Source organism: Leopardus geoffroyi, chromosome E2 (assembly GCF_018350155.1).
Source record: "Leopardus geoffroyi isolate Oge1 chromosome E2, O.geoffroyi_Oge1_pat1.0, whole genome shotgun sequence".
In the NCBI taxonomy this organism is placed as follows: domain Eukaryota; kingdom Metazoa; phylum Chordata; class Mammalia; order Carnivora; family Felidae; genus Leopardus; species Leopardus geoffroyi.
The window spans coordinates 42,618,848-42,629,313 of record NC_059335.1 but is presented as its reverse complement, the minus strand read 5'-3'; the positions used below and the strand labels follow the sequence as shown (position 1 = coordinate 42,629,313).

Below are 10,466 nucleotides of genomic sequence, written 5' to 3'. Positions count from 1 at the left end.
GAAGCACCCATAGAGGCCGTCCTTAGGAAATTTATCTCTCCAGCAGCAGGGAGATACAGCTCAGGTGCGGCAGCAGGGGCGGGGGAGGGTGGTGGGAAGAGGTGGAGAGGGTCTCCAACACTATGGAAGTAGCTGTCTGGAATGTTTCCCCAAAGCTGGCTCTGCATTTAACAAAAGCTGGTTTCACAGGCTCAGTTAAATTTGAAATCCCAGCAGGCCTTGGCACTGAGTGTGGGGAGACCCTTAGAACAAAAGCCTTAATTTCCTTTTCCTTCATTTCAGGTGCTCACACACATAGTTAACACTCAATGAGCACTTCCTGTGTGGTCAGCAGCCATGACAAATTTGCAGAGAAGACCTCTCCTTTGGCGGGGTGGATTCTTACAGACTAAAATCTTCCATGGCCAGATAAAGGTGGTGAAACAAGGGCTGGTGTAATCTAGTACCCTACAGACCTAAAGAAATTAATATCAAACCAAAAGAAACCAAATTTCATTTTGCCTTTTATTTACGAGTTTCATTTAAATATCTCTAATAGTCAGAAAATCAATGTCAAATAAGATCATGGGAGTACAGCTTAAAATACAAATGTCAGTAAATATTAAAGAACATGGTTAGTAATTTGTCCAAGTAAATGCTTGATAACAAATTATTTTCCAGGAAGCAAGTTCAACATCAGGTGCCCAAAGTATAAGGGACGGAGCTCCAGGCTGCTCGGGAAATGGTTGCACAGCAGTCCTTTCCCCCTCGGCGATGCACGAGGCTGCTTGCATGACAGCTGTACCACCAGGCTTTAGACCCCAGCTCCAAACCTACTTGGGCTTTTTCCACCAGGGGAAGGACATGTTCAGAGACAAATGCACCACATTAAGATGAAACTAGGATGGCTCAGTTCCAAGATACTCTGGTTTAATCTGGGAAGTCAAGGCCTCCCAAGAACTGTCAAACGAAGATAGGTTACCAGGGACCGATGGACGAAAGACTCAAGCCAGATTCATTCTGAACACATGTTCTTATTCCATACAATCCATTATTTTCTTCTTTAACTGACTCAAGTTCAAGCTGTTTATATTTCTCTTATGCCTAAAAGGGTGCCAGCTCAGTTGTGTTTAGCCTGAACTTTTACCCAGTGTGCCCAATACTAAAGACCTTTTAGGCCAATCATACTTCTGGAGAACTGTGTTTATATATTAACATACCTCAAAGTTCACATTTTCATTATAACACATTAGCTTTTTTTAATATATAACAAATTAGCTTTAATGTTACAAATAATATTTCAGAAAACCCAATGTAAGTAACTTGACTGAGGCTACTAACCCGCATTTAAAACGAATACCATCTTCTCAGCCATTTTGACCAATTCCCAGTTAGCGGAGCTGTGATATTTATACATAAAACAATATTGAAATTATGCCAATATTACAAAGTTTCTTACCTACAATTATATGCAATTTAAAGAACCAAAGCATACTTTATTCAAGGTATATCCAAAATATTAAATGTTCACTCTTATTTTTTAGTTGATTTTAGAGGTCTCAATATGGAAATCTTTACTAAAAGGAATAATAAATGCTTTAGAAGACTGACAAGTACCACCAACCCCCTCTCAAATTCCAGTGTCCTCTGGCAGTAGCCCATGTCTCAGAGAGGCCACAGACACCAGAATTGTGGTCAAGGAGACAGACATGCTGGGGGTTAACCAGGAGACTCTCCTTGGAGCATTCATGGAAAGAGCTGACAGAGTTCACAGTAGAAAAAGGCAGACAGTAAACTGGCCTTTCTTCCATCTCGATATACTACAATTAGAAAGCGGGAAATATATTAGGCAGAGAAAAAACGCAGATAAGCTTGGAGAAGCAGGTGGGAAGTCTGTATTTTCTCAGCTGTCCCGCAAGTTACTGAGTCAGACGCATTTTATGGCCTTTGCTAGGCTCCAAAATGGGATTCATACACTCTGTAATCCCCGTAAATGCTCCGACGGTGTGCCAGGGTTTAGCTGACATAAAGAACAAAGGATGGCAGACAAGCAGTCTTCAACTTTAGCAACAAACCTTCATGCAAGCACAATGGCAGTCATTCACGTTTTATTTCTCAGTTATGATCCAGGAGGTCAAAAGGAACACTAATGATTTCAGAATAAAAGGACCAAGGCTTAAGCACTGACTGGAGCTGAAGCCCAATCACTGAACAGCTGCACTGGAAAACAGACAGGGAAATGTCCCCAAGTTAAAAGCACTCCAACACTTGAATGAGTATCACCGGGACGTGAAAAATCAAACTTTCTTTTTTCTTTCAGTGGATGGTACAAGGTGGAAGAGGAGGAGAGGGATCAACTAACGTAGTGCAGGAAGACAGAACTGTCAGCTTTGTGGGATTATATTTGTGTTTCCATTTAGGGACACATTTCCTGTTGTGTAAATGCCGCAGCATTTCACGAGAACACGAAATTCTTTCCCCCAAAAAGGATCCACATGGTTTAATTTGAAATAAACACAAAGACTGTGCTGCCCACAGAAGCCATTACAGGTTGCAGTTTTATTTTTGCCCCAACTCCTATACTAAATATGGTCTGGCTCCTGAGGAGAAGCCATGGCGGTTTATCCCACAGTCTTAGGGCAAGCATCCCGTCTGACAAAACTCACTCCTTCTTCCCCACTGCCTCTCAGGACACAGACAGGCAGCCCTGGTTAGTGACTTCTCAAGCTCTTCATGTTTTCACCTGTCCAGATTGGGGCTGAATCTTAGGTCCATAATCCACTGCATAAGCCAGTCCTGCCTGCACATCTGTCACAACTACCATATCACACGATCGCATTTTCTCCTCCCCTATAACCATTTGAAGAGGGAGCCTTCTTTCCGGACAATATTGCGTGCATATAGTCAGTAGCAGTAGAGTGAGGGAGTTTGGCAGAGCAGAGGTAGGAATATTAGGTGGAATGAACACAAGAACGTTTGAGAGGTATAATCAGAAAGGCTAAGTGCTATAAATAGCCCCACAGAGGCTAAGCCCTGGAGCATATTTTATTAATGCCGGGAAGGCGAGGAGTTAAGGCTTAGATAGAAGTTACCTCCTAGTGTGGCTCAAGGTTCAAGGGGTGGGACACAGTGGAAGGTATCACAAGTGGCACGAGTCAATTCATCAGCTGGTCCAGAGGCCTCGCCCCTCTCACTCTCGGCTGAAAACCAAGACAAATCATTCCAAGCATGCTTACAGCAGGCCTGTTTGCAAGTTTGAGGACTGTTTTAACATAAAAACACACCAGGATGCAGCATCACAAAATGTTTTCACAAGTATAATCACACAAAAAAGTTAGAATATTGCATAGAAAAGAGTATTCTCTGTAAACCTAGGTCTTAGTAATTTAAAAATAAGTCCGCGATTGTAAATTGAGGAAAACTACCAAGTTTGCAGATTCTGCACAACATCAGGAAATCCTGAAGTTCTTCATAGTCTTAGGATGATGATTACATTTACCCTTTGAAGGCTCAGGCTGATGATGGCTTAACGACAACAGCGTCTTTATAAAAGGACTTTGGCTATGGGCCCAAGCCAATTCTATGGTCTCAATGCTCTGCCCTCTCTATGCAGAAGCGGTGACCAAAACACACTGTGGCATGAAATCACTGCTACCGTTTTTAAACCGAGCCTGGCTTTTCCTCATGTCAGTCTATTATTAAGCCCACCTACCTCAGCCTACCTTTTTAACAGTAAGGTCTGACTAGCCAGTTTAAGAGTAAGTGAAAATGTCTTAGAGCAGCATTTAAGTTAACCTTGGCAATACGGGACACTCTTAACCCCCTTTGTAATATGCGTCAATTGAGTCTGAGTTAAAATACACCACGGTGACAGTGATGTCATCCCTGTACATCCTCGCCAAGTCCTCTGGCAAAGTCAGCATCGCTGTTAGCCGCTCCGGCTCCATCTCCCCATACTCATTGCTCCCTATGGCGTGTCTGATCAGACGCGTGGCTGCATTTTGGTCGGCCGCGCGTAGCCCCTGGGCTCTCCTCTGCTGCAGCAGGCTCTGCATGAGTCCTAGGTTGGCGGGTCTCTGGGCCAGCTCCGGCTTGTGCCGACTTGCTTCTGCCAGGTGCTCCACCACCAGCCTCACCACATCCTCATTGTCCAGCACGTCCCACAGGCCATCTGAGGCCAACACAAGGAACTTATCCTGGGGCCTCAGCCGGTGGTAGGTGACCTCAGGCTCAGCAGTCAGGTAGGGTGGAGTGTGGTAGTGTGGGGGGGTGAACTGGTAAATGTTGAGGGCCTCGGTGTCAAAGCCCCTCTCCAGGACACTGCGCTGCAGCTCTTTACTCCACTTCAGCTGGACATCCCCGAAGGCCCTGCAGGGCATGAGCACGCCCAGCAGCCTGTTGTCCACAATGACTGTCCTGTCCTCTGATTCAGGGTGCTCCCTCTTTAGCCGTGACAGCTCAGCTTGGTTCCAGGCATTGTGGTCACGGGTGAGGGGCAGACAAGACCACATGCCATTGTCCTCCTGGACCCCAAGGATGGCCCGACAGTCACCAGCGTTTGCCACATGCAAGTGAACTCCATCAACATGGGCCATGCAAGCTGTAGCCCCAGAGAAGGCCACCTGGAGTGAAAGGTTCCTCGTCATCTCATCTTCCAGGGGGGCCTGGACTTCCAGCGAGATGTCAGAATCCAGTCTCTGGAAGGAATACATTAATGCTTCCTTAATGTTGAGTCCCATTTCCATGTGCAGGTCAAGCAGTTCCTGCCAGTAGACACGGAGGTGATCAAGGTGCACTGACGTGACATCCTTGTAGATACTGTCCCCTGGGTGCTTGAGCCATTGCAGGATGGGCATCAGGGGCTTCATGCTTTCCATGGCTCCCTCCATCCGCTCCAGGGTCTGCTGGGACATCAGCGACACCGCCACATAGTAGAAGAGCCTCTCGCTCACTGCTTGAGCACACGCATGGCCACCATGTCCATCAAAGATGCCAAACATCAGCCCGCTGGTCTGCAGGCAGGAAGCCACACCTCGCCGGTCCTCCACTGGGGAATTGGCAGCCAGTTGGTTGCTCTCAAACCGTAACACTGAATTTGGGGCTCCACTGACGAGGTCAAGGATCTTGTGAGCCGACTCACCGGCTCGCAGCACTTCATTTACCTGCTCAGGGCTGAGTTGCAAGTGGAAATCGTCTTCCTCTGTTGATGTGTGTCTGTAGGCTTTCTGCAGGGCAAAGCCACTGCACGGGGCACTGTGCTTCAGGGTGCCTGGTCCCTGGGAAAAGAGTCTCCATCTTGATTTATTTCTATTTGAGGCACACCTTGAATACAAACGTCTGCCCCCTTGTAACGTGGCAATGCTGTTCCTTGCAGAATTTAAGATCCAGAAGGGCAAAGTACTTGACATTATGCAGCGATACCGGCAAATGTGTTCCTTCCGCAAAAGGGGCTTTCTTTAAACCTGAAAATTAAAGAGTTGAAGAAAATTCAAATTTAATTTCTTAAAAACAGACTTCTGAAAACATTTATTTTGCTACTATTCTGAACAAAAGTGTTTTAAGATAAACCTTAAAAGAGTTGGGTGGTTCTGTGGGTCAAGTGGCCGGCTTCGGCTTAGGTCGTGATCTTATGGTTCCTGACCCTGAATTCCTGATTTCGGGTTCTCTGCTGTCAATGAGGAGCCTGCTTTGGATCCTTCATCCCCCCGCTCTCTTTCTGCCCCTCCCCTGCTTGTGCTCTCTCTCTCTTTGAGCTCTCTCTCTCAAAAAAAAAAATTTTTTTTTAAATAGTCAAACAGTTGACTAAATTCAAAATACTTGAGCAAGTCTCCCTACCTCCCATTACAACGCATAAATAACATTTCAGAAAATGAGAAAAACGGGATTTTTATATGCTCTCCATTCATACAGAGCCACTGAAGGTTTCCCCACAGAACTCCCTCATTGCTCACAGCTGACCCAGGGGCCCCTTTATATTTTCCTTCCCAAATCTTTCCCTTGCCAGAGCCCTGTGTCTAACTCCCATGTTCGCTTTCCCCAACAGACTGTAAGTGTTTATTTAAATACCTATCTGCTTCTCCACTAGTCTATACGCTCCATGAAGTCAGGAACCCTTACTCACCGGTAGCTCTCCAGCCCCATACAACACACAACAGGTCCTCAGATACTGGCTAGACGCAGCATTTCCAAAGGCCCAATAGCACACCAGGTGTGACACCAGCTGTCTAACATCAGACACACTGCTTCACTTGCCTGAGCTCCAGCGGTCTGTCAGGGGGATGGGATGAATACCCGTCTTATAAGGTTTTGTGAGGATTCAATGAAATATGACCCTTCTGCTCCAAAAAGGTAGTTATACTTTTATCATTAAGTGACTCCTCGGGTCACTCTGTATACATTTTTATACAACTGAAACCACAACTTAAATCTGTTTTTTTTTTTTTCTTTTAAGCATTTTATTCATGATAAAGACATTTCAGGGATGTGTACTACCCTATTTTGGCATAAACAATCTCAATTTCCTTAACTGTTCTCTATTGTTGTAGATTTAGAAGTCGTTTCTACTGGCTATGGATAAAACACCAAATTGCACTGCCTTATGCACCAACCTTTTCCCTACTTAGGTTTTAATCTACTTATTTCCCAAAGGAGGAATCAGTAGGTCAGAGGGTGTAGACTCATAATGCCAAACTGATCTCCAAAATGTTCACATCTGCCTCCACAAGGACATGAAGGGAACAGTTTCCTACCACCTTCAACAGACGCTGAGGATACCTCCTCTTAGACAAAAAGCAAAGCAAAACAAACAAACAAACAAACAAACCTGCTCTATTTTCTATTTTCCCGGGTGACCTAAGAGGAGCGTTTCCCACGTGTTTTCGGATTTCGTTCAGGAGACCTGCCCTCTGCCAGTTTGTCTGTTGGGGCACTGGGAACTCTCAGAACTGAGGACCGTGCTCCTCCCCGCCAGCCCACCCTGCTGAACTTGGGGCAGGAGCGGTAGGTCAACGCCCACAGAGGCCGCCTGGCACCTCCCACCCTCCAGGGCCCTGCAGAGAAATCAGGGAGCAGTGCCGGACGCAAGTTGGTCCGCCGCAGCCGGGACCCAAACAATTTCGCGTCCCTGAAGAAAACACAGGTCCCAAATTCAAGTCTCTGCCCCACAGCCTCATAGATAAGAGTGCGGTCTCGGGAGTCTATCAAGCCCGATCGCGCCCATACCCCGGCGCGGCCACATCCCTGAGCTCCAGCTTCCCAGCCTGTAAAATAGGGAAATGCAGTCGAGGCGCCGAACTCACAGGGGTGCTCCAAGGGCTAACGCAGCTAGTGCGTGTGCCGGGGTCCGAAGCCAAGGGTCCTTGGCGAGTCCGAGAGCCCACGTGGCGCGTGCGCGCGGTGGTGTGACCGTGACTGCGGGCCCGCCCCCTCACCTCATTTCACCTCACCTCCGCTTTCCACCTCATCATCTGAACCGATTCTGACGGCCGCAGAGGGCTGGGCTCCGGGGACGCCCGGCGGGGCTGGAGGAGTCCCCATTCTGCGATCGCTCCCTTCCCTACCTCGGACCCTCGCTCCCCACTCACCAGCTTGCGCCACTGCCACCGGGTCCGTCCTGTCAGTTCCACGCCTGCGCACAGTGCTGCGGCAGCCGCCACTCCCGCCTCACCTCCTTGAAGCGTCCCCTTGTGCAGCTCCAGATGGAGAAGGAAGCATCCTCTCTCCAGCTCTTATTGGTTCACCTGCGGAGGCGGGCCTTTGACGGACAGAAGAATTACCCAATGGCTGAGGAGGACGACAGGGCAGGCAGGGCGGGAGGAGCTAAATCCAGTTCCTCCCCACCCATCCGCACCCTTCTGGGCTCCCACCGTGGGTGAGCAGAGTTCCCGGCCACGCGACCAGGCAATCAGGGACCGAACTACCCCGCCACGTGATGGCCCACACTCTGCACACCCCAAACCCAGCATCCTCTCCAATTCTTTACTGTTGGTAATGCCGCACGGTTTCCTCTCCTTTGCTTTGCCCACCAAATCCAGACCTCTCTCCCAAGCGTCACAGCCTTGTGTTCAACCACTTGGACGCCTCCCTTTGGAGGCCCTATGTACGCCTCGAACACATCTCGCTCAGAACTCACCTTCCTACCAAACTCGCCCTTCCTCTCCTACCCTAACCCAATAATGGCCCCACCATCTTCCCAGATAGCCTAAACCAGAATCCTGGGAGTCTTAACTGCTCCCTCTTTCCAGCCCCTCTCCTGTTATCTAATCCTGCTAATCTTATCTCCTGAGTATCTCTGCAATCACACATTTGCCTCCAGCTACCCAATTCCAATCCTCTCATCTGGTCTCCCTACGTTCACTTTACGACTCAGCTGCTCTTCCTGTACGGAACAGGCAGTGACCCTTCTAAAACTCAAACTCCTGCTCTAAAGTTTTCATTGGTTCCCAGGGGTCGTTGGGCCTTCAAAAGACATTTATATTGATCTGACCACTGACAGTTACTAGAAATGGTTACCAGTTGGTAGGTTGAGAAAGACTGAGAACCAAGACACCAGATAACCCCTCAGTCCCTCGTATTGTGGGATTCCAGTTATCCGCTGCTTCCTTATTATCGTAAGGCAAGTACAGTCCTTCCCTGGAGGCAGAGACCAGAAATGCCACTTGGAGCCCTGAGAATGTAGTCTTCTGGAAGCGAGACACACTGGTTTACCTGGAGAGCCTGGCCAGCCCACCTGGACCCGAGGACATGCCTGCCATAATACCGCTCCTGTCAGACTTGCATCTGGTTTGACGTTTATACTGCCACTCACCCTTGGCCCTTTCAGGAAGTTTTCTGGTAAGTCAGAATTTGCAATATCTCTCTTCCTGGATATTGAGAAGGCTGTTTCAGACTGAAAGTAAAGATAACTCTAAGGCATTCTAAATAAATGGGCGTAAGTTTTATTTTTAGGTTTTGTATAGATAGTTCATTTGGGGTGACAAAGGGTCATCCTTAAGGACAGAGTCAGCACAGTTTAATCACTTCATCTGCAGGCATTTATGGGTGCCTGAGGTGACTACTGGAGGCACACAGATGGCTGCCCCCACCACACTTTCCTGAGAGAAATTACATCACCCTGCTAAGTCAGAAACCACAGAGTTTTTTTTGTTACCACACACAACAATTCCAAAGTAAAAATGTATCTTTGAGGATTTTGTGTGCACTGGAGCTTTCGTTTAGAGGCTGTAGCTAGCTCAGTCACCAACATATGATGGCTAGCCCAAGAACCCCAGCCCGTCTCCCAGTGCTTCTTGTCTCAAGGTCTTAAAAGAAGAAAAATGAAGGAAAAGGTCTGATCTCTCCTTAAGAAAGGAAAAGCAGCAGCTCAGCTGTCATTTTCTGAGGAAATTTAAAAAGATTCAGCCTCAGTCAAAACCAAGCAAATAAGAATTAAAACAAGATACTGGTTTTTGTCAAACAACCTGACAATCATTAAAACAGATTAGTACTTCATGTTGGTGAGTAGGCATTGCCTTCTGGGCAGGTAGGAGTGTAAATTGAGGCTACCCAATGGACCGATTTTTGATCCGCTAATTCTACTTCTTTTTTTTTAATGTGTTTTATTTATTTTTGAGACAGAGACAGAGCATTAGCGGGGGAGGAACAGAGAGAGAGGGAGACATAGAATCTGAAGCAAGCTCAGGGTCTGAGCTGTCAGCACAGAGCCCTACTCGGTGTTCAAACCCATAGACCTTGAGATCATGACCTGAGCTGAAGTTAGACAGCTTAACTGACACAACCACCCAGGTGCTCCAATTCTACTTATTTTAATTTACCCTAAATAGACAGTCAAAGGTAAACATTAGAAATTTTCTTTTTCTTTTCTTTTGAGAGAGAAAGAGGGCACAAATGAGTGAGGGGCAGAGAGAGAGAGAGAGAAAGAGAAATTTTCTACAGTAAACATACACATATATTACTCCATCTGGCATTTCTTGTATAATCAAGAAGAAGAAAGAGGAGGAGGAGGGAGAGAAGCAGCAGCAGCAGCAACAGCAGCAAAACTATATTTTAAAAACAACCACAGGCCTAACCAGAGTAGGGAGTTAGATCCCTTGGATGATTCTGGCAAAATTCCCTGATTTTATAGCCATACAAATAGGGGCTTCCATGGAATGTTAGGAAAGCTGGATCTGAGATTATCTTGTGTCAGGAGGAACTGAGAGAGTAGCAGATACCTTTTTGTCCAACTGTCAAAACTATACATCTAGGCCTGATATCTGTAAGAGTTTGTAAAAACCCCAGATATCTTTCTTTGTGGCCGAGCAGACATGCTTCCCCTTGGAGCAGTTCTGTGACCTTAGTGCTCCCCAGTGCAACTGAATAAACCCAGAAAAGCCTTCCTGCTGATCTGAGCACATCTGTGCCCTCCGACAGTTGTCTCACAGACCAGTGTCATCCTAAATCAAGTAATTCAGCTTCACCACCTCTGGCCAAACAGGTGACTTTTCCTG

General features: G+C 47.1%; 1 protein-coding gene across 4 annotated transcripts; it reads right to left on the bottom strand.

Annotated features, from left to right (window-relative positions):
* Positions 1 to 490: 490 nt before the first annotated feature.
* PDP2 (pyruvate dehyrogenase phosphatase catalytic subunit 2) lies at positions 491 to 8,701 on the bottom strand. Of its 4 annotated transcripts, XM_045443019.1 has the most exons (3): positions 8,686 to 8,701; positions 7,563 to 7,732; positions 491 to 5,441 (listed from the first exon to the last, which is right to left on the bottom strand). In XM_045443019.1, the coding sequence occupies exon 3, from the start codon at positions 5,385 to 5,387 to the stop codon at positions 3,795 to 3,797; it is 1,593 nt and encodes a 530-aa protein (XP_045298975.1). In that variant the 5' UTR covers positions 5,388 to 5,441; positions 7,563 to 7,732; positions 8,686 to 8,701; the 3' UTR covers positions 491 to 3,794. The 4 variants fall into 4 exon arrangements, with proteins under 4 accessions (XP_045298975.1, XP_045298977.1, XP_045298976.1 ...); XM_045443021.1 differs by lacking the exon at positions 8,686 to 8,701 and having other exon boundaries at positions 7,278 to 7,579; XM_045443020.1 differs by lacking the exons at positions 7,563 to 7,732; positions 8,686 to 8,701 and adding an exon at positions 7,425 to 7,554.
* Positions 8,702 to 10,466: the final 1,765 nt, after the last annotated feature.